This window comes from Leptonychotes weddellii, chromosome 7 (assembly GCF_054177405.1).
Source record: "Leptonychotes weddellii isolate Sample4059 chromosome 7, ASM5417740v2, whole genome shotgun sequence".
Taxonomy (NCBI): Eukaryota; Metazoa; Chordata; class Mammalia; order Carnivora; family Phocidae; genus Leptonychotes; species Leptonychotes weddellii.
This window is the reverse complement of record NC_138375.1, coordinates 116,104,209-116,128,311: the sequence shown is the minus strand read 5'-3', so window position 1 is coordinate 116,128,311 and position 24,103 is coordinate 116,104,209. Positions and strand designations below refer to the sequence as shown.

Below are 24,103 nucleotides of genomic sequence, written 5' to 3'. Positions count from 1 at the left end.
TTGAATTTTTGTGAAATCAATTTTATTTCAAAATTGAGTAATTCTGAAGTAGTTCATTACGAAAGTAGCTTTTTAATGTAAGATGAATGCTTCTTTAGTGTGAGAGAGTTCTCGTTGGCTGATCTTGTATGTTTAGTAGGAGGATCACTGGCTCGGTTGGCTGCAAGGCTTAACTGCTCTGACTTTCAAACTGCGTCCCAGGGAGGCTCTTCTGGGGCTTGAAGGGGTGGGGGATGACCTGGCCCGCCTTTCCCCTGCCTAGCCGCCCCCCAGCAGTTTTGTTGGTCGCTCTGCTGAGAAAGCAGTTACTAAGCTGTCTTTGTGATGGTGCAGATCTCGCAGTTTCTAGGCGGGCGGCTCCCCGCTCCACCTCGGTAGTGTGCGGAGTGCTGGTGAGGCCTGGGCCGGCCTCTCCGGTAAACTCTTAGTGAGTCAGTGCCGGGCAGGGACACTTCGCAGATACACCTCGAAACGGAAGGATTGGGGCTGCAGAGTCACTCACAGTGCAAAAGGGCCAGTTGGGATCGGATGGTCTTTGACTTAGGAACCCCATGACCCAAGGGGCCGACGCTCTGGCCTGGCTGCTGGTAGGCTCTTCCTCAGGTAGGCTCGGAGACTTGATTTATTTTTTATTATGTTCAGTTAGCTGACACGTAGTACATCATTAGTTTTTGATGTAGTGTTCAACGATGCATTAGTTGCATATAACACCCAGTGCTCATCCCAACTTTTTTTTTTTTTCTGTCAGGGGCTGCCACCGTGTAGAAGATTTTCCCAAAGGGAGAAGTTCATGAATGTTGGAGAATTTCAGTGATAAAAGTGGGAGTTTGGAAGTGAAGGTGTCAAGAGACAGAGACAGGAATAAAAAAGAAAGGGTGGGAGGTGTTGCCCGTCCGTCCCAGCTCTGGTGAAAGTGAGTAGGCCGCCTTTGAAGTCCATTCCTTCTGCCTGTAGCTCTGTATTTTACCTGGAACAGAATCTCAAGTCTGCTTGGGCACATCTGGCCACACTCTTGGGAGTTGGAGGGGATGAGTGTTTGGTGAACCAAGACACATGGGAGATGCCAGGGGATTGGCTGATTTCAGGAAATTGGGGCGGGGGGCCGTGGTTCAGGTGGGGTGGGCAGTCAGGTGAGCGTGAAGGGGAGCAGTGTGTAAGTAGAGCAAGGCAGGGTGTGTGTCTTCCTTCTGAACGGGGCTGGCGATCAGCAGCACAGGAAAAGCACGGCCACGTGGCCGGGTGAAGGGGGCTACGCTAGCTGAGGTGTATGTGAGGGGACCACCTTTTCCAACTTCAGGTGGCTTGAAAAACAGTCATTCAAGCCAGAAAGCATACGAGTATGTTGTGACTACTGATGTGAGGGAGACAGAAAGGGGGGCTCTGGGGGCCCGGGGAAGCTTCTTCATTGCGGACATTCTCCCACACAGGGTGTCTTCCTTGATGCGCCCCCCTTCCCCCACCCAGCCCGGCAGAGTCTGAGACATTGGGGATCATGCAGCATTGCCCGCCTGTATCCTCCCCCTAACCCCACATCCTTGGGATTATGGGTTTTGCAGTGTGTGTTACTGGGACGAGAAGGGGCCGTATGTAAGAAAGGCCTGAAATGTGCTTTGTGTGCTGTGTTGAAGGAGGGACTGAAGTTCGAGGGCCACAGGCAGAAAAGAAAGGGATTTTTAAAACGGATAGCCTACAGAACGCACCTGGACCCTGCACGGGTCTTTGGGGTTCCTGTGTGGCACCTGGAGGTCACTGTTCTGTAGGCCACCCCCACTTTGCCTGGCAAGCCCAGTCTGCCCTGAATCTGGGGTACTGGGCCTGGCTAATAAAACCTCCCCCTTCAGTGGTAAAAAGCAGGCACGCAGGCTTTGTCCTGGTCTCTTTGCGTCCCAACCCAGAACAGAGTCTTGGCCAAGATGGTGGCCAGAGCTGCACTTGGGGTGTCCGTGGTGTGGAGGGCCGTTATTCTTGGATGACCATTGTTCCTTCTGTCTGTGGGGCGTGGGGTGGTGACTCGCAGAGACTTGGCCCGAGGCAGGGAGGAACAGAGCTGGACGTCAGAGAGCATCTTTCTGCTTACTAGCATTTGAGATTATAAAAAATTATCTTTTAATCAAAATTTCCAAAATAAAGTAAGTGATTTCCCCATCCCCCAAGATGCAAGAAGTCCTGTCGGCTCTCCCTCAGGCTTACACCAAGTCACACGGAAAGAAAATCACGAAGCAGCTGCACAGGAGAAAAGAAGGTCCAGGAGGCAGGCGGACGTGGCTCTCAGGCCTGGAGAGCAAGCCCTGCTCCCGACGAGCCTGTTTCCAGGCCGGGCTTCAGGCCACTCCGTCGGGGTGAAGCCTGGCCGGACCCGGCGGTGAGGGACAATGAGTACATGAAGGCAACCGACAGAAAGGTCAGCCTGGAAAGCAGGAACTCTTGGCTCCACAGCGTCCCCAGGTACCATGGTGTGGAGCTGGGCACAGAAACGATTCCTTGACACAGCAGCATGTGTTCGCACCGTAGCTCAAGGCGTAAATCATACTTCCCAACGAAAAACCCCAATCTGGTTAGCAGCGCCTACCTTAGACTAGGAAACTTGCAAGGAGACCAGGGTCGAACCACAAAGCGAAGACAGGTTTGGCTTTTGTCTGTAAAAATGTACATGCGCCTGCTGGGGGCTGCGGAGTGAGGACCAGGCGGAGCTCGGTGGCCCGGGGCTCTGCGCGGGGAGGGGCTTCATACCTCGCCCACCCACACGGCCGTGGTCCCCCGCTTGACGCCCGCCACCTCACAGCGCAGTGCCTTTTGCCTCCCGTCGACGAGAAACAGCGACTCCTGCGCTGGCGTGAGCAGGTACCGTCCGAAGAGCCCGCTGTCCCTCACGATCCTGCGGGGCCCTCCCCAAGGCCAGGCCGGCGCCGCGGGCGGCTCCTTTAGGTCCTCCAGCACGCCCGTCTTGCCCGTGGACAGCTCCAGGAAGAGCAGGGCCGGCTCCGTCTCTGCGGCCGCGAACACGTGGTACTGGTTGGCCTGGGTGAAGGAGGGCTGGAAGGCCACGTCCGAGACGCCCGCGCTGATTGTCAAGCTGTAGAGGGTCCGGATCCGCCCCTGCAGCGTGATCTCCTGCACGTGCAGCTGGGGGCTGCTGGGGGCCGCGCTGACGACGAAGCGCCCGTCGGGGGACAGGTGTGGGGCGCCGCTCACGTCCCCGTTGGGGCCGACCACGGAGTCCGTGACGCTGTCGAGCAGCAGCTGGGGTGCGGCAGGCGCCGGGCTGTCCTCTCGGCACTGGATGAAGAAGTAGCCGCCCAGGTGCGTGTGGGCCATGGCCTGGGGCACGCAGCCGTGGCTCTGCAGGCTGATGGTCTTGAGCAGCACCAGTGTTTCCAGATCAATTTTGTGAACGGCAGGGTCAGACTTGTTGAAGATGAAGCCAAACCTGCGGAGGGAAGAACCGAGGTCAGAGGTCGGGGCGGGAGGGGGGCTGTCATTCGTCTAAAGGATCGCATCTTTTCTCTTCCCTCTATCAGAATCCTTTAGGCATCTAGTAGCTTCTTAATTAGATGTACTATCATGCAGGGCACGGCTTCTTCCGTGATTCATCTATGATGTCAAACCAAAGGCAGTCGAGTTACAAATGCTCCTGGATTTATGCTCTCCTAACATGCACACTCCTTTCTAGCCATGGGGAAGAAGGGCCGTCATGGTGCCCTCGGCCGCTTCTCCCTGTGGGATGCCTTCTGATCAGCTCCCCTGGGGCCTTGCGCCAGCTGGCAGGTGGGCGCCCGTGTCTGCGGAGAAAGGCCAGGAGCTCTGACTGCCTGTGGGGAGGGCGGTGGAGGCGAGCTTTCTGCTGCGGTTCCCTGGGCTAAACAGAGACTCCGAATCTGAGCGGCCAGCGCGAGCGAACAGGACACACTTGCTCCCAGCGCTCCTTCCCTGCGAGAGGACCGTAGAGGGGCAGTCTCTCCTGGGGCCCTGGGAGCAAGCTTGGGCAGGAGGGCTGGGGACAGCATTTACCTTTGCAGTCTGACGGCCACGGCGTCTCGGCATAGCCTGCCCCCTGCATAGCCGGGCACGTGGCTCGCCTTTCAGAGCCTCTGAGACGCTAAAGAGGGCAGTTCCTTCCCAGAGGGTTGTCGGGAGGACTGGATCAAAGAGAGAGCTGGAGGGGAAGGGCTCGGTAGGTGGTTGCTGCTCCCGTCTGGACTTGGCGCAAGTCTGCTTTGGAGGCGAGTTGGGAGCTGCAAGGAGACCCGACCCCAGGCAGGACTTGGCTTTGACTTGGGGGCCTCTGTCTAAATCCCTGGCTCAGGGAGGCCTTTTGGTGCCTGGGGACACCTATAGGAATAAGAGAAAAATCTCCCCCACGCTTTTCTCCTGAGTAACTAATGGAGCACGTCAGCCTGAGATGCCCAGTTTAAAGCTTCTTGAAAGCATTCTTAACAAGCCAGAGCACGAAAGAACAGGAAAGAGAAGCCCACTCTTACAGCCACACATATTAAAGCCACACACAGACAGTGCAGAGCCTGTAAGTTTGCTAGACTCCTGGCTGAATTCAGCTTCTTTGGGGGGTTTTACCCTTTAGGACCATCTTAGAAGCTCTCCCCAGGTGCTGTCTACAGGGAGGGGTTCATTAAGGGGTGTTTTCTTCCTTGGGCTTGGATAAATGGCTGGGCCTAGTTTTAGAAGTCCAGTTTCAGTGTACAAAAATGAGGCATTTCTTCTTGGAGAAAGGTGTTTGATGTCAGACAAAAAGGTAGGCATAAACAGTGCCCCCAAGACCTTTGGGTCTGAGTGCCTTGATAAGAGGGCAGGCTTAGTCTTCGGCAGTGCTGACTTTCCAGTCAGGGGTGGGGGTTCTCTGACGTGAATAGGCAGGGGGAGGGGCCAGGCTGGGATGAGGTTTGCAGTTGGGACCATGGCTCCCTTTATTAGGCTGTTCTGGATGCTGACAAACCAGACAACTGGGAGGGCTCATTTCCCGGCTGGGCGTCTGCATGGCTGCTCGGGGGGCTCCTGGCTGTGTGAACTTGGCCAGGGTCTTAGCTTCTCCGAGCCTCTGTTTCCTCATCTGTAAGAAGGGGTCAAGACCACTTTGACTAGTTTTTTTTGTATGTGTCTAGTAAGTAGAGTGTGATCCATTAACCACTGTTGATTCCTTTCCTCTATTGTCCTCACCTTGAGGATGAGACTTCCTGTCCTCATTGGGCGTCTGAGGGTGGCAGGAAGGCACCTTAACTATGACCATTAAAGACTCAGGATGGGTGCATTTCTCTGTCCCCTCGTGAGGGAGCCCAAGGCCACTCAGCACGAGTGGGAGAGACAGAGAAGGAGCAGGTCTCACGGTGGGCAAATGCATGGCTGAGCTGGATTATGGGGGTACTTAAGGGCACTGTGGGCCCGTCTCACCTGATATGGTTGATGATGAGGTTTGTTGGGGGGATGAAGAAATCGTCCACTCCTGCAAAGGGCGTGCGGATAAGGTGCTGGCCCTGGCCAGTGCTGGCTTCTGTGATCACCTACAACACAGAGCAGGAGTCCTGGTGAGGGCCCACTCCAGTAGGGGTGGGCAACCTGGAAAACTTTGCATGTGCTGGTAGGGACCCTCAGCAGACGGGCTGCTTCAGAGAGGGGGGTGGGCAGGAGCAGAGTGGGAGCTACTTGGGAATGTCAGAGGCAGGGACTCGTCCTCCTGGAGAGAGGACGTGGTGGCACAGATATGAATGCCCGAATCATGCCCTCCTGCTCAGGCAGGCCTGATCCTAACCCACGGGACATTGTCAGCCCTCTGAAGGCACAGCATCCCAGAGAGGTCCCCAGAACAGAACGGTCACTCTGCTCAGAGACCACCTCCCCCACAACAGAGAATCCCACCATCTCAGCATCCAGGTCACCCTGGGAAAAGAGAGAGCTTTTAAATCACAAAAATGTTAAATGCTGGAAAGATTTACTGGTTCCCTGTTTTCCTTTGATGCCAGGTGCCTGGGCCCGTTTGTTGGGAATCTCTGTCCTGTACTGCTCACAGAGGTGTTCTCTGGGAACTGTGACTCCATAATTTATTGGAGAAGGCAGGAATTCTGCAGAAACGCCATTCCAAGATGCTGCTCAGGCCATTTAGATGGCTTGCAATTAGAATGCTGGGGATCGGGTCTGGCTGCAGAAAGGCCTTGCTGTGAGAAATCAAGAATCAGGCACTGGGTTTTGTCCACACTGGGAGCGACCGAGCATAGCTACCTCTGTTTCCCTGGAGGTAACACCCAAGCTCCTGTGGAGTCGGCAGGAGGCAGCTGCAGCCGTTGTCCGGTGTGGAAATCCTTGGTGGGTGCCGGCGATGCAGAAGAGAGCCAAGTGCTATCAGAGATTGGGTGGGATGAGAGCGTGGCTTAGAGGTCCTGCCAGGAAGCCCCCTGCGGTCAGGCTGAGCTTCCGTCCAGCAGCTACCCTAGACTTGGGCATGGCCAGGCCAGAGACATCGTGCCAGCCAGCCTGTGTCCCCTTGTCTTCTGAACGAGCTCATCAGCCCCCAGTGTCTAGGCCAGTGCCCTGAAGGGTGGCCGACCTGCAGCCAGATGAGGGGCTTGGCCATTTTGGAGGAAGGTCCACAAGGTCAAGCCCAGACCCTCTGAGCAGGAGAGCAGGGGCTCAAGCCTGAACACAGAGCTGAGACACTTTTCCTGATCTGGATATTGTGGCTGTGTCTACAGAAAGAAGGGTCCAGACTTGTGCGGCCTGAGGCTGAGGACAGGGTCTCTTGGGGTTTTGTGATTCACAAGGCTTGGAGTTCTGGATGCTTTTTACCTTCGAAGAATAGGCCTGCCTTCTGGCTCTTTCTTTTATGGGAAAATGAACACCACCTGGCCTGCCTCCTCGGGCAGGGTTGAGGTTTGAGGCTTTTCTGGATCATGGTTCCCTTGGGAGGGCCACGTAGGCAGAATGCCGGATTGGAAGGATGAGGCTTGTGATTTTTATTTGTAGCCTTGGGGCAGCTCCAAAATTGTAACATGGCATTAGCTTATTTTTCTGTGGGTTTTTAAAATGGCCAAATGACACTTCCATGGCAAGTGCATGGGGGAAAAAAACTCTTAGAACTGGGCATTAAGAAAATAGCAGCCTGAGGAAACTGGATCTTGGGAGTGTCTAAGGGAAAGTGCCGGAGAATTCCAAGAAGTCATACAATCACCGCTTGATACCAGGCCTGTCATTTTAGCTTCTCATAGAGATGGAAGATTACAGGCTGTCAGCGGTCAGTGTCATTCACGCCTCAGCACGCTGACACCCTGTATTCAGAGGTGACTTCATCAGAACGCACTTTCTCCGATGCGTCTTGAGTTCCTTCTTGGCCTTGCGTCCTGCAGTGTGCCTGGGCACGTTCGTGCCCAAAAGAGAATCGCTGAACCCCTCAATTCTGTTGGCTCTATGGGCTTGGTTCAGGAGCTGTACATCGGTGGCGAGATACCAGGAAATGTCACTTGGTCGTCAGTGTGGGGTCCTGAAGGCTGAGCATCTCCCTCAGCGGGTAGATAGAACCAGTGGAGATGGGAGCCCTCGTTGGGCTGGGGACTGGCGGGCAAAGGAGTGATCTGGGGGACTCCAGAAGACGTTGGCTTCCAAAACTGGCTGCAGAGGGAATGGCTTCGTTTCTAGAAACACCTTCAAGTCGTCCCAGCAAAGTTGTGTCTAGCCAGCTCTTCAGTGTTGGATATTGAGAAACACTAGGATATTATTTTTTGCTTTGCCCATGTAAACAATGCAGAAACACATAATGTTGTGGCTAAATTTTTGTCCATTCCATGATCACGGCCTTTGGGTAGGTTCTGAGAAGTCAAGTTGCTGGATACAGAAGCACTGCTCTGAGGCTTTCGGTTATTTCTAGATTGTGTATCACACAGGTTGTGCTAGTGACATTTCCAGGAGTGTTTGCAAGTCGTGGTTTCTTTAACCCGAGCCCATAGTGAAGGAGGCAGGCTTATTCAATCTGTGCATTTGTCAAAGCGAGGTTCCTAGGCTTTGCACTTGATGGTAGACATCATGGTCTAATTCCTGATAGTAAGCAACATGCTTTTTGGGTTTGGCCTTTGAGGCAAAATTGCTCTTGGTTTTTGGGAAATAGTATTCATTAAGAAATTTCCTTTCTCTGCATGTTTTTAGGTATTTTTATTAAGAATATCTGCTGTATTTAATTAAATGCCTTTTCAGCATTTATTGAAAATATTACTTTTTTTTTTTCTTCTGTTTTCATTTGTTTGTGTTAAGACAAGATTGACTGATTTCCTGAGAGTGAACCATCATTGTATCCTGGGACTTGGTTTTCTGCATTTAGGTGCACTGCTGGACTCCGTTTTTAATACCACGTTGAGAATTTTGCTTCTGTATTTGTAAGTGAGGTTAGTCTATAGCTTTATTTTATTTTTATTTTTTTAAAGATTTTATTTATTCATTGACAGAGAGACAGCGGGGGAGGGAACACAAGCAGGGGGAGTGGGAGAGGGAGAAGCAGGCTTCCCGCTGAGCAGGGAGCCCAATGTGGGGCTCGATCCCAGGACCCTGGGATCGTGACCTGAGCCGAAGGCAGACGCTTAACGACTGAGCCACCCAGGTACCTCAGCTTTACTTTTTTATACAAGTTTCAGTCAGCTTTTATAATTAAAATGATGGTGGCTATTTATTTTTTATTTTTATTTTTTTTTAAGATTTTATTTATTTGCGAGAGAGAGAATGAGAGACAGAGAACATGAGAGGGAGGAGGGTCAGAGGGAGAAGCAGACTCCCTGCTGAGCAGGGAGCCCGATGTGGGACTCGATCAAGGGACTCCAGGATCATGACCTGAGCCGAAGGCAGTCGCTTAACCAACTGAGCCACCCAGGCGCCCGATGGTGGCTATTTAAAACAAACTGTACATTTTCCTCCCTGTGGTCCAAGATAGTTCAAATATTATTAAAATTATAGTTGGAAGGTTTGATAAAATTCAGCCGCACACTTTTCTGTGGTAGCTCTTAACACAAAAACCCTATAATTATTGTTCTATTTCAGGCTTCTGTTTCCTTAGGTTGACTTTACACCCAACATGGGGCTCAAACTCACCACCCCGAGATCAAGAGTCACACCTCTACTGACAGAGCCAGCCAGGTGCTCCAGGTCAGTTCAGTTTTTTTCCTACGTTTTGCAAGCAATCATTCACTTCTCCTCCAGAGTAGTGATGTATTATTTCCCAATAATTTTTATCCTCCTGTATTTACGGTAGTATTCCTTTCCTCCTTCCTCGTTTTGTCTACCTTTATCAGGCTTGTGGAGTATTTCTGTTTCTCTCTTTGTTCTTTTGTTTCTATTAATTTCAGTCTTCTTACTCCTTCTTACCACTCTGGTCTTGTGCTCATTTCTTAACAAAAGTACTTCTTCTTCAGGCTTTTAAGACACAGATACCCATGTGCACAGACTTCTCAGTCTCCCGTTGATCTTGATGTGGAACAATCGCTTTATCATTGCCTTTGAGACAGTTTGTAATTTCCCTTGTAATTTCCCTTTTGATCCACCGTTATAAAGGAGTGTTTTCTTATTAGGTCATATATTAATTATTTCTAGTTATCAGATACTGTTGCCGCTCACATCTACCTTTACAGGAGTTGTTTCCTTTATAGTTACTGATACACTTGTGTGGATGTGGACGTGTGAAAAAACGGTTTTGCTGATGCAAGGTTTATATATATATATATTTTTTTTTTTTTTAAGATTTTATTTATTTATTTGACAGACACAGCGAGAGAGGGAACACAAGCAGGGTGAGGGGCAGAGGGAGAAGCAGGCTTCCCGCCGAGCAGGGAGCCCGATGCGGGGCTCGATCCCAGGACCCTGGGATCATGACCTGAGCCGAAGGCAGTCGCTTAACCGACTGAGCCACCCAGGCGCCCCTATATATATATATTTTTAAAGATTTTATTTATTTATTTATTTGAGAGAGAGAATGAGAGAGAGAGCACATGAGAGGGGGGAGGGTCAGAGGGGGAAGCAGATTCCCTGCTGAGCACGGAGCCTGATGCGGGACTCGATCCCGGGACTCCAGGATCATGACCTGAGCCGAAGGCAGTCGCCCAACCAACTGAGCCACCCAGGCGCCCGCAAGGTTTATATTAAACCAAGTTGTGTCATTCAGTTTTCCCACATCCTTCTTTCATCTTCTTTGTACAATGTAAGTGCATTTTTAATCGTTTTCCTTTATTTTAAATCACTCTTGAGACATTTAGTTGTTAATAATGGTGCTTGATGTCTCTCGGGTGTTCATCCCATAGTATCTCTCTGCTGTTTTTAGTGCCTTACTCATATGAGTGGCACTCTGAATACATTCTTGTTCACCTGTCCTCACCATGCCCGCCCCTTTAAATGCAACCTTTTCTTCTTTCTGCGGCATGTGTGTTTCTCATCAAGAAGTTCTAGTTTCCTTCCTTCCTTCCTAACCCAGTCTGATCACCTCTGCTTTCAAGAGAAATCAGTTTGTCATACGTGGAATAATGAGACCATCGCTTCCCAGCTGCTACTTTCCAACAGCATTCTCCAAACCTTCTCTTATCCCAGTAAGGTATTTCTAATTATTTTTACTCCTTCCTCTTTCCTCCACTCCCTATGCTTATTTTTACTGAAATAATTTATCCTCCATTACAGACTGGTATCAGGATTTCTCATTCAGACATCCTTATTTAGCACTGATTACTATTTCCAGGGAGTCTGTCCTCATCCATCTTACTTCCTCTCTGGGTTCATTGTTTGCAACTGTCTCCTCTTTATCTTTCTTCCTCTTGAGGTCTCTGATCTGATTCATCTGGTGTTTGTCTGGGATCTTTCCTCAGATCTGTTCCTCAGAGGAGGTGATGAGTGATGCTGTCTCTGAATTCTTACACACACATTTTCCTCGGTCCTGCCCAGTAGAGGATATCTGGGCTGGGAATAGAGTCCTGTAGATTCCATGGTCCTGCAGCAGGTGAGAAATCCAGTGCCCATCTGATGCTTTTTCTTTCCGTTTCTCAACTCATTGCTGTTAAATTAGGAAATCATTTTTGGTTTCAGAAAAAAAATTTTTTGTGGCCCCTCCCCTTGAATTACATTAGAGGCTTTCCTGGAGCTGCCAGAGGGACCAATAAAAGTTATGATTTCCATGGGCTTATGCTCTGAATGAGCTTTATTCAGGTTCCTAGACCCTCTAAGGGGGATTTTTGGTCAGCTCACTTGGCCCCAGGGTGATGGTATCCATTAAATGACAATAGTCTCCATTTAGAGGTGGTGAAGCAGGATCGTCCCCCCCTGGCCCAGGAGGGAAGAGGCAAGCGGGCAGTCAGTCCCCTGGACGAAGCTTCTGTAGAAGACCCGGGTGTCTCTTCCCAGTCTTGAGAACATGGTGAACTGGGATCCATCTGCAGTTCTTCTCAGCTGGGGTTCTGAGAGAGAATGAAGCCCTACTGTCCTGAGGCATCCAATGTGGGAAACGAATTAACTTCTTTTCTGTGCATCTAGAATGGTTCTGTGTAGATTGCTGGGAGAATTCAGGCATTCACATCACTTTTCTTAGGGCTCAATCCTCGAATGTATCCCTGATGAAACACTCCACACAGGGGTGGTGGTACCTTCTCCCATTGGTGGACGGGGCAATCCCACAGAGCTCTTGGGCCCAAACTGTTTCCAAGAGGCAATACAGGGCCGTGGCTGAATATCGGGCCCTGGAGCCACGCTGCCTGGCTTGGACCATGGGCACATCACTGAACTTTCCTGTGCCCTCAAGTACTATAGGCACTCAATAAATGTGCTTCCATTATGGACATAATTACCGCTACTTTTCCTTCCTTAAGGGACCCCCTGAGTACTTGCTTGGACACTGTTCTCGAGCCTGCCCAGCCCGAGGTGCAGAATGCCCTTGCTCAGGAGAGGTGGGGCCTGGGAGCCACAGTCTGGTTGTCCTGACATCACAATCTTACCCATCATCAGGATTATTGTCCTTAAAGGTAGGCCTGGCTGAAGCTACCTTGGAAATGGTCTGTGAGGGGCTTTGGCTCAAGGCTGTTTGCCACTCTGTCCTCAAGCCTGGATTTTTGGGTAAATGTGATTAGCTACCTAGGGAAGCAAGAGACATTTATGAGACAGGAACAGCATCTTTTGTTCCTGTGGGGTGAGTGTGGGTCTCCATGTGTTCAACATACCTGGAGGCTCGGTTGGGACTTGTGCACGTCTCCCCAGCTCAGGACCCACACTTGGTCATGAGACTTGTCATAGGACAGCTTAGCTGGCAGAGGGTCCACACCTATGGACTTGAAAAAAATACGTACAAGTGGGTCATCATTATTATAAGCTGACACGGTGGTCACTTCTGGCCTTTGTGTACATGACTGTAATGCGTAGGTGAGTGGGAAGCCAACCTCGCAGCCTTGGCAGTGAGCCTGCTCGGGAAGCCAGGGCCCAAGCCTCCCTTCTGGGTTTTCTTTAGAGGCCAGCAGTTGAATCCCTTTTAAAAACTTCTTGCATGATTTTACTTAGAGGGGACCCAGACCATCTTGGCAAAAGCCCAAACCCAGAGGGTTTACATTTTCCACTCAAGAATCAGCTGCAGGGCACTCTGGTCCCTGCTCCCGGAATTTTGGGCCCCTAGAACTCTCAGTGTCCTTCTCCAGGTGGTTCTGAGGCTGAGATTCTGGTGAGTTGGCCCTTCCTCCTGTGCCATCTGAGACTGACTTTGAGATCATCGCTTATCCCCGGTCTCTTAGCTTGGCACAGCTTCTCTCTGTACATCCTTGCACTGGAGTCTCTGGGACCCACACTGTAGGATCAGGCAGACACACTTTTTTCTTTTTTACTGCTATAACTGCAACTCCACTACCCCTCTAGAACAGAGGCTCTCCTGTGGCCCTCTCCAATGGAGACGGTTTTCTACTTCTCTGCTTTTTTATAATGTAGCTTTATACGTTCCCAAACTCTCTTCCATTAGACTCATACCACTGGATGGTGACCCCTGCCCTTCTTGTCACTGGCTGCCCATCTCTACTCCCATTGGTCAAAACGTCTCTGAAGAACTGTCTGTGGAGTTCCCAAATCTGCTTTTCTTTAACATTCCCACCAAGTGTCTATCTTCATCGCTCCACTGACCTCTTCCAGAACTTTATGTCAGACTCAGAAATCACTTGGTGATCCTCCTCTTGTTTGACAATTCACGACTCCACGTGGTTAACTATTCCCTTCCAGAAACGTTCTAGTCTCTCAGCCTCCCCTCTCCCCCCTCATTCCGACTGTAAATACCGGCATGTCTCAGGTCTCCATCGTTGACCTTCTTCTAAATCCTTTCTGTGGGTGAGTTCATCCAATTGCATGGCTGCAGATAACCTGCTGTACTCTGAGGACTTTAGAACTCATTCCTCTGTGGATGACCTCAACAAACACAAAACTGGACTCTTAATTTTGCCCCTCCCTGCTCACATATATTTCCTCGCCCTTCATTACAATCTTTGAAGTCCCCTTCCCTTTCTTGCATTAAAAAGCCCCTGAAGATCCCAGCATCTGCCAGCTTCCTGGTTGCTTCCCTTCATTTGCTAAAGGCTTCAGGATCTGGCACAGTCTTCCTGTACCCAGAGCTTCATAACCCACCAGCAATAATACCATCTTGACATTGTCTCTAGTTTCTTGGTTTCTCTCTTTTCAAAACTCTCTTGATTACTCATTCTCTTCCAGCTGCCCTCTTCACAGCAAAACTTCCCTAGTGTTTAGACTGTAGCCTTCTCTCTCCTTTCTATTTACATGTCTCCTATCAAAATTCATATTCTCATTCTGAGGTGTGGTGGAGTTTGGAGGCTGAAGAGCTAAACCAATAATCTCTTAAACTCAGAACAGTGTTCTGCAGTCTCAATATGCTGAGGAGCAAAGATATGGAGGGGAAAAGAAAAAGATACTGAAGAATATACTAGGCTCTCAGTTAAAAACCCTGAAGGTCTAACTTCTAGGAATGAATCAGAGACAGAATAAGCCTTAAAAAACTTCAATTCAGCCTTGATTCAACTAAGTACTTGATTAAAGTGATTCTCGACTGTCTCTGCCTAGCAGAGGAAAGGGTAAAGCCTCTTTGGTGGGTGAGAGCCCTCTCAAGTCTATCTTTTTTATATAGGGAATGTTGGGGATTTAAAAAATTACTAGGCATTACAAGATACAGACTATATGACTAAAGACTACTAAAAAATACAAGAGAAACAGACCCATGAGCGATTCATGAAAAGATAATTACAAATTTATATACAGAAGTAAAATTAGTAGAAATGCAATACCTGAAATTAAGACTCAATAAATAGGTTCTGTTAAATCCATATTAGGCATAGCAGAAGACTGGACTAGTGAACTGAAAGACAAGTTGATAGAACATACTAAAATTGAAGCATGAAGAGATCAAAAAAGGATGGGAAAAAAAGAGTGAAAGATATGTGGGACACAGTGGAAATGTCTAACTTTTTCTTTTTTTTTAAGTTTCCAAAGAAGAGGTAAGAGACAATTCCAGTCTGATGAAAGGTATCAATCCACACATTCAAGAACCACTAAAACTTCCAAATTGGAATACATACAAAGAACATCATCCCTGGGCACATCAAAGTAAAACTGCTAAAGATCAAAGAGAATATCTGAAAAGTAGTCAGAAAAAAATAAGATACATGACCTATCAACAAAACAACGGAAGACAGTAGACCAGCATCTTAAAATGCTGAGCAAGTAGAATTGTCAGGGTAGAATTCTATGTCCAGTGAGTAGTCTTTAAAAATTAAGGGCAAATAAGGGTCTTTTCAAACAAACAAAAATTGTGTTGCCAGCAGATCTTCACTAAAAAAGTCTTTTGTCACAATGAAAATGATCCCAGACAAAACTGTGTACTTCAGGAAGGAATAAGGAGCAGTGAGAAAAGTAAATATGTGGGCGAATATAAATGACTACCAAGTATACAAAATAATATTAAGTCAGGTCTATATATATAGAGATAAAATTTATTCCCACAATCATGCAAAAGGCAGGAGAGGAGTTACTGTTACATGGTTCTATCGTTATTAGAGAAGTGAAGTCATAAATTACATGTGACTATATTGAGGCAAGGATGCATGTTATAATCTCTGTGGCAGTCCTAACAATAACAGAATAATAATAATTGACTAATCCAAAGAGTAAAAAGCAGAACAAACAGGTAGGTCAAATAAGAAACCAGTAAGATGGTAGATTTAACTATATAATTAACTGCATTAAATATAAATGGATCAAATGATCCAAGTAAAAGACTGAGATTATTATCCTAGATAGAGGCTAACCCAAACACATGTGGCTTTAAAAAAGGCCACTTTAAATATATGGACATAGAAAGGTTGAAAGTGAAAGGACAGAAAAAATACAGCTAACACTAATCAAAAGAAATCTGATCTGTCTGTACTAGTGTTAGACAAAAACAGACTTTCAGGCAAGAAGCATAGCCAGAAATAGAATTTGTAAGAATGAAGAAGTCTTTGCCCCAGGAAGTTACTACAGTTTTAAAGCAAAAATGGATGGAATTTAGATAAACCTACAATCACGGTGTGAGACTCCAACACACCGCTCAGCAGCTGATAGACTAAGTGGACAAAGAAAAAAAATAACTTATGGGGCACCTGGGTGGCTCAGTCATTAGGCATCTGCCTTCGGCTCGGGTTCCCAGGGTCCTGGGATCGAGCCCTACACCGGGCTCCCTGCTCCACGGGAAGCCTGCTTCTCCCTCTCCCACTCCCCCTGCTTGTGTTCCCTCTCTCGCTGTGTCTTTGTCAAATAAATAAAATCTTTTTAAAAAAATGACTTAGAAGATCTGAACAATGCAATGAACAATCTTGACATAATTGACATGTATACAGAATACCGTACCTACCATAAGAACACACATTCTTTTAAAGTGCAAATGAAACATTTTTATCCACATTGATTCTAAGCTGGGTCATAAAGCAAGCTTCAAGAAATTTCAAAGGATTGAAATTACTCAGAGTATGTTCACTGGCCAGAAAAATCACTAACAGAAAGCCTTCTGCCCAACTGGCCTGGAGAAACCAAAACCCTGGTTACATCCACATTTTCCCCCCTACAATGAGCGTGCACTGGGGCATTGCTGGGAAGAAAAACCACAACCCTGCTCACTGGCCTCACTTTCTCTTTACATCCACAAGCCCTCAGTGGGCCTTTGCTTTCACCCAGCAGTCCTAGCACAGTGCCCTGGTCAGTTCAATCTCAAATGCACCCTTCACCTCTCTCTTCAAACCTCCAGGCTGGGTGATAATTTTCTTTCTTATTTCACTGAGAAAATAAAAGCAACCACAAGAAATGTTCATCCACCTGCCACCAATTGTTAACTGTCACCTCTTTGTAAGTGTACTTGAATATTTTCAATTTCCTTCTGTTATATGAAAGAATGTGCTTTTATCCAAAGCTGGCATCTCTACTTCTCTGCCCTGGATTCCACTGACTCCTGCCTACTTCAGTGGTGCAGAAGAAAGGGAAGATGTGTGGGAGTTTCCCCGCCCCCCCCAGCATTACATACATACATGCATACAAATGCTGTAATGTCACCTATTCTAAAGAAGCTTCTTCAGTATGCTCTTTTACCTATTGCCTCATTTGACTCCTTTTACTCATATTTATAGCAAACCCCCTCAAAATGCTTGTCTGTATTCACCATCTCTATGACCTCAAGCTTGTATTCTACGATCATGTTATCTGCTCCTGCCAAGGTGATCCATGGGATACCAAATCCAATGGTTGATTCTTAGGATCCATGATCTGCAAATGCTCAGCTGTATCAGACACCACTAACTGCAAACTCTTCCTTAAAACACTCTTGTTTTTGGTTTCTGGAACCCTCAACTCTCCTCCTCCAGCCCCAATTTTCCTCCTACCTTTCAGCCTCCTCCTGCTTGGTCTCCTTGTTGGCTTCTTCTCTCCTTCCTGATCTTTAAGTGTTGGAGTGCCTCAGGGCTCCAACCTTGACCTCTTCTCTACCTGTATTACCTTCAGTGATTTCATCCACTTCTCTGGATTTAACAGTTGGTATGGTGATGATACCCCACACTGACGTCTCTGGCCTAGATCTCTCGTCGGCCTCCAGACCTGTTTATCCAATTGCTTATTTGACATCTCTACTTACATTTTTATTTTTTTAAGATTTATTTTAGGGAGAGAACGTGAGAGCATGAGTGGGGAGGAGGGGCAGAGGGAGAGGGAGCAGCAGACTCACTGCTAAGTGCAGAGCCTGACATGGGGCTCAATCCCATAGCCCTGAGATCATGACCTGAGCCGAAATCAAGAGTCGTACACTCAACTGAAGAAATCACCAAGGCGCCCCAACTAACATTTATAATAGCAGTTTACACTTGGCAGGTCTAAACCCAAATTCCTAATTTTCTCGTCTTCCTGCTCCATGGCCTGCACCCCTGCCTTTCCCGAAGTCTCTATAGAGTGCATCACTTTCCTGTTGCTATGATAACCTAGTACCACAAACTGAGTGGCTTAAAACCACACAGATTTAATTCTCTTACAGTTCTGGAGGCTCAAAGTCCAAAATTAATTTCCTTGGGCTGAACAGGGACGGCTGCAGGGCAGTGCCCGCTCTAGAGGCTCTAGGGAAGAGTGTGTTTCCTTGACTTTGCCAGCCTCTAGCACTGCAGTTCTTGGCTCACGGCCCCTTCCCCCATCTTCAAAGCCAGCAGAGCACCGGTGTGGTTCAGTCCTCCCAGTGGCATCTCTACTTCTCTGCCCTAGATTCCACGGACTTCTGCCTACTTCAGTGATGCAGATACTCCCACCCCTACACAGGCACATTTCTCCCTACCTCCCTCTGTTACAGGTACTTGCACTTGCATTGAGGTAGGAGGTAGGGCTCATCCAGGTCATCCCCGGTAATGGTCCATTTACACATCCTTAATCACCTCTGCAGAGTCCCCTGTGCCCAAGAAGGTGACAGTCATAGGTTCTGGGCATCTTGGGGCCATTATTCAATCCACCACACACAGTAAATGGCATCACTATTCTACCGTTCCTCAAGGTAAAGAAAACTCCCAACAACCTGATTTCCCCTCTCTCAAACTTACATTCAACACAGCAGAAAATCTTTCCACATTTAAAATCTATCCAGAATCTGATCAGTTCTCGCCACCTCCACGGCCGTCTGCAGTTCATGCTTGAATTATTTCAGTAGCCACGATGCTGCTGTGCTTTGCCATTGGTTCTTAACAGAGCCTGACTGTTTCATAATCTAAGTCAGATGAGGTCACTCCCCGGATGAAAACCCTTCGTGGCTTGGGCTGTGCTTTACCTCCCCCTTCACCATTCCCTGTTCTCCCCACTCCTCACTGTCCTCCAGCCCGCCCTGGCCCGCCCTCTGCTCCCAGAATGGGAATCCCACTTGGCATTTGGATCTCAGAATCTGTTCACCTCCAGAGCGAGGGCCGATTTGAAACAGTCATCCAATTCCTCTGTCACATCTGACCTGTAAATAGCACTTAGAATTTAGAGTTCTCTAACATTCTGATTTACGGTCTGTCTCCCAGACCAGAATATAAGCTCTAGGACTTGACTGCTCATTCATGGCTGTTTTCCAAGACCCTAGAACAGTGCTCGGCACATAGTAGGCCATCAATACTGCTGAGTAGCTGCACGGAAACCTTCTTTGCTCTCCACCCCTGGTCCCCAGTCTGACCGCCTCTCCAAGGAGCTGGGCAGGGCGCAGAAAGCCAAGAGGACTGGGGCAGGCTGTGCCCCAGAACCGGAAGCCCCCCTCACTCCCTTAGAGAGATGTACCTGTAGAACTTTCTGGGCTTGCACGTCGACCACAAGGACTCTGTTCAGTGCTGGCTGGGCCACGTAGATATACTGGTGCCGGACGTTCACGGCCGAGGCCCACTGGCACGGCTGGGTGGCATTTCCTTCCCCTTGGGGACAGATTTCTTCCTGTAAAGGAGATAGGCTGCCATATATCTTCTTCATCCCCCGGCCCCCCGGCCCCCCTGCCCTGTGTGGGTTCCTCTCCCCTCACCCTCCCCTGTCCCTCTGTTCCCACCTCCACCTTCCACCTCCTCCCACTTATGAGGCTGGAACTTCCCTTTGTGGTTTTTTTTTTTATTTTATCAGCAGCCGCCAGGCCTGCCTTCTTCCCCCCTTGTGTGCGAACTTCCCCCTCTCTGCACCCCCATCATATAGAAAACTTCCGTCCATGGCCAGACTTCCAAAAGAGTGACCTACCCTCTCTGCTTCTTCACCACAGAGCCGGCAGCGTTCCCACTGAGCTCAATATTCTTTTTTTTTTTTTCTGTTTTTTTTTTTATTCTTATGTTAATCCCCATACATTACATCATTAGTTTTAGATGTAGTGTTCCATGATTCATTGTTTGTGCATAACACCCAGTGCTCCATGCAGAATGTGCCCTCCTCAATACCCACCACCAGGCTAACCCATCCTCCCACCCGAGCTCAATATTCTGTACTTCTCATTTATTAAATTAAACCTGTGTCACCTTTTTATTCGAACTTGGGGTGTCTGCTGACTCTGCTGACTACTCCTTGCTTCTCCCACCCACCCCGCCCCAGGGGCTGGGCCTTCTCTGTTGCTTGATCCTGCTCAGTTTGCCATCTTTGTGGGTTGGAACACACAGGGGTCACCCAAAGACTTTTCCTTTCCAAAATCCACTCCCTTTGCTAATCTCTTCCCAACCTATGCCATCAAATACCATCGACATGCTTACGACTCCCAAATTTGTACCTTTAGTTAGAGCCTCTTCTCCAAACTCCAGACGTAAGCAGCCAAGCACCTAATTCTACTTGGCTGTTTGCTGTACACCTCAAACTTGTGAGTCCAAAATCAACGCCCAATTTTACCTCCCAATCCTGCTCATTCCCTTAACAAAATGGCAGCTCCACTGTTTTACTTCCTTAGACCAAGACCCTTGCGGCCATCTTTGAGTCCTCTTCTCCTCATCCCCTCAGCCCTCATCCGGTGCATCAAAAATCATTTCAGCTTTGCCTTCAAAATACGTTCAGAATCTGTCTTTGCCTCACTGCTCCCACCTCCATCACCTGGGCTGAGGCCACACTGTTGCTCGGGCACTGGGGTAGCACTCAGGTTGTACTCCTTGATTCGACCCTGGCCACCCCCGCCAACCTGTTCTCAACACAGAATCCATGGGCATCACTGTAAGTCTGCCCACCTCCCTCCTCTTCTCAACACCCTCCACTCCATTAACATTCCTTCTTGCTCAGAAGAGGATCCAAGTCTTTCTGGAAGTCTGTAAGGTCCTCTCCCCTCTGGCTCCTGCTATCCCTCGGACCTTCGGCCTTTCTCTCCCTTACCCACTGTGCTCCATGCACATGGCGTGCTTGCTTTCCTTCCCCTGTGCCACCCTCCTGCCTCTCTTCATTGGCCTAGCACTGCCAGCATGCCTCACCCCTGTACCTGGCTGCGTTTGTCATTTCCACTTAACTTTGTGCACTGATTTGTCTACCTCTGTTTAGGCTCTCTTCTGTTACTAGAATGTTCTGTGACAGCGGGCTCTTTGTCTATCTACTTTACTGCTATATCCTTAGTACCTAGTAAAGTGCCTGACATAGAATGGGTGCCTCAAATATGTTTGTTGAATGAATAAATGACTGAAAATGGGGACCATCTTTTCCCTTATCTTCTGTGATACAGTCTCATGTGTTTCATCATGACTCTGGCCCAGCTCTGTCCCTGTCTCCTTGTGGTCCCTCTTGGTCTGCCTGTCCTGTAACTACTGACCCTCAGGGTTCTGTTCAGGTACCCAACTCAAACCACTCACACACACCATTGGCGGTCTCGTCTACTGCCCTGACTTTAGCCAAAGCCCAGATGCAGATGGATCCCAGACCTGTGTCTTTAGCTCAGAACCACCTTCTCCAGTGCCCGCTTGGTTCTCCCACAGCCCCCTCATACTCAGCCAGCCACCCCCGAGCTGTTCCTCTCTTCCACACTTGCCCCTCCCGCCGGGTCTTCAGCAGCAGCTGGTCAGCCAGGACTGAGCATGGCCATCACCCTTGCTGTTTCCTTCTCCCCTACAGTCTGCCACAAATGAGTCACCAAGGACCTCGGAGATGGCCTCCTCATTCCCTGAGTTCATCTATTTTCCAGGTCTTTCCTAAATGACTGCAATAGCTTTGGGGCAGAACTGTCACCTTCTACCCTGGTCACTGCCTGGCATCACATTCAATCCTCACAACCACCCCCATTCACATGTGAGAAAACAGAGGCTTGGAGGGGTTAGGTCACTTGTCTAAAGCCACTCAGTCCTGCTGAGTGACAGAGGTGGGATGTGAACCCAGGGGTACCTGTGCCCCTGCCTACATGTGCTGTTTCCCACTGCCCAGAGTGGACCCCTCATCCAGCAGAGACACCCGAGAGAAGATGCACCAATCTCCTACTCGCTCAGTGCTTTGACCAGAGGCTCGCTTCACGGTAATCCTCTTGGGAGATGGTGGGGCATTTTCTAGAGGAGAACACGGTTGTTTGGGACTGTTGCTTAGTTCACCATGGTCTTGCGCTGTCTGATAGGCCTGTGGGGCCTCCCCTACTGTGACTTGTTCTGGCTTTTTAGGAAATGTGAGTCGTGGTTACGTTTTCAGAGATTTCCCTTGAGCTACAGGTTATTGCAAATCTATGAGAAATTAGTGCCCATGTGACAGGGTGCAATTATTTAAACCTAACTGCTAGAAATTAACTAGGACCACTCTTTCTAGATGGTTTCATGGCTACTACGTGGAAGGAAAATTCATCAAGGGTAGCACATCTAAAAAATGATTAATTCAAATGAAACAGCCCAGAAAACAGCTGTTCCAGAGCTACAAATGTGAGAGACGCAAGAGCCTGAGACCTACCAAGAGCCCGCACAGCAATGCAACAAGCTGGCTGCAGGAACCCGCCTGGGCATGGCCTACTTCCACCACGAGCTCCAGGCCTGTCGCTGCTCACCAGTTCCTTCACTGCGTGTCCTCGAGGAGAGGCCCAGCAGGGCCTGCAGAGGACTCTTTTGGGTTAATGTAATTCTACCGGCAAGTAGCTAAGGGTCTACCTTATGCAGGCAACCACCAACACAAGGCCCAGAGAGAAACCAACGGGAGGGACAGAGCCCTGGGGTGGGGTCGGGTGAGGAAGCACCGTCTAGGGGACGCCTGTGGACAGCTGGGTCTGGAGGGCTAGAAAGGCTTTCCTGGACCTGCCACCAGCAGTCATCTCTGCGGCCTCTGTCCATGTAGCATGGCAGCTCTGCATTGGGCCTCATGCTTCGTCGCACCTCTGATGCTTGGGGCGTTCTTGTGTTTCACGCTCTCTCCCCTTGTTCCTCGGGGGCCCCTGAGAACCTCGCAGCTCACCTCCTCTATTGACTTGTTGAGGAGCCCTTCCTTTTGTAAACTTGGCTATCCTCAGGTTCTGTGACCCATGTTCTCCAGGCTTCCTTAAAGCTACTTCTTTTGCCTGCCAGAGAGCCGACGACTCTCCAGCCCACTACGGCCCATCCCCTCCCCGTCCCCATCTTCTGGATGTTTCTATGCTTGTGTCCCATGGGCATCTCAAACTCACTACATCATAGGCCACCCTCGTCTCCTTGGTGAGGAGCCTATCTGCTCTGCTTTTGGGATCCCCAGCACGAGATGGAGAATGTGGCCTCTGTAGAGGGCCTCATAGAGTGAAAGAGAATGAACTGTGTCCCCCTAACCTGCCTCTCCTCCTCCTGAGTGAAGGGTACTCTGCTCCTCCTAGCAAGACCCTGGATGACCCTTGTGGTGCCTGTTGATCTTACCTGTGAATAACAGTACAATCTACTCAATTTTTCCCATTGTCACTGCCCCTGGCTTGGCTAGGTCACTACCCTTTCTCACCTGGATGCTCACAACAGCCTCTGCACCTGCTTCTGGGCTTCCAATCCGGTCCTGCTCATCATTACCCTCACTGGGGCCCCGCATGTATTCTAAAGCTGCCCCACCAGGGCCTTGCTTCACTTGAAGTCCTCCAGGGGTCCCCGGAACTTTTAAGATCTGCCATTAAAACTCCTTAGCTTTGACCCTGACCTACAGTCATCCTAATCTCATTCAGACCAAGTATTTGCGATTCCCCGGATGTGACAAGACATTTTATGCCACTTTTTGCCATGTTCATGACAGTCCCTTTAGAAACCCATCCCCAGTTCCTACATCTTCTTCACACCTGAGCCCAGGGGTCCCCTGCTCAGGAGCCTTCTCTGACTTTGTCCTCCCTGGGTCTGGAGAGGCCTCGCCCCTCAGTGTCCCAGTGCACCTTGCACCTCCTTCTAGCAGCACCTGTTGGGCTATCTGTTCACACCGCTGTCACCATCCTTTCTCTATGAACTTGTAGGGAAGAGAAACCCACCTGTAAGCCTTAGGCCTCACCGAGGGCTCTGTGTACTGAAGGCCCAATCAAGGAACGAGACCTTCAACTCTTAGCCTCCCGTGGACTTTCTGGAGCCTTGGAACGCATGTGGAACTATACCACATGCAGCAAATGGAGTCTCGGAAGTCAAGGGGGCCGTCATGGAAGGCCGACTTGCAGGCACGGACACTTACGTAGCTCATGAAGATCTTCTCCGTGGGTCTGAGGTGCCTCTGGATTTCACAGTCCACGGGGTGCAGGATGATAATGCCACCGTCAGAGAAGACGTAGAACATGTTCCCCACACTGAGGCCTGCGAGGAGCAAACACGGCCATGGTTATGCTCCACTGTCCCCAGCGGCTAGCTCCCAAGTAGGGTCACGTGCCACACGGGGCATGCTCGACAGCTGCGGTTTGGCTGCGTGGGGTGCAGGCACCGGTCAAGGTGACGTGAGATGAGCAGGTGGCGTGTGGGCAGCATGGGGAGAAAGTGCCAGAGGGCTGTGAACCACTACAGCGGACGAGGGCTCTGCGATCCCAAGGCTATCCTCCCGGACACGCGCTTCTGCCCTAGGGTGCCCCGGGCGGGCCACCGACGCAAGGTTTCAAATGAATGCTAGCCTTGGTTCTGACCTACATTTGGCCTTCCCTGTTCTGCAAGAGTCTCCCTTGGTCATTTTTGTCAGCTAGTCAAATCAGATGGATCAGATC

The 24,103-nt window shown here is 49.4% G+C and overlaps 1 protein-coding gene across 3 annotated transcripts in view; it reads right to left on the bottom strand.

The window, feature by feature from the left end:
• Positions 1-24,103, bottom strand: part of FSTL4 (follistatin like 4) — a 400,176-nt gene continuing 376,073 nt past the window's right edge. For all 3 annotated transcript variants that reach the window (XM_081827062.1, XM_081827061.1, XM_081827063.1), the window contains 5 exons: positions 23,587-23,705; positions 18,799-18,948; positions 12,171-12,278; positions 5,401-5,510; positions 1-3,427 (listed from right to left, as the gene is read on the bottom strand). In XM_081827062.1, the coding sequence (XP_081683188.1) occupies positions 2,725-3,427; positions 5,401-5,510; positions 12,171-12,278; positions 18,799-18,948; positions 23,587-23,705 (1,190 nt within the window). In that variant the 3' untranslated portion in view covers positions 1-2,724. The remainder of the gene's footprint in view (positions 3,428-5,400; positions 5,511-12,170; positions 12,279-18,798; positions 18,949-23,586; positions 23,706-24,103) is intronic.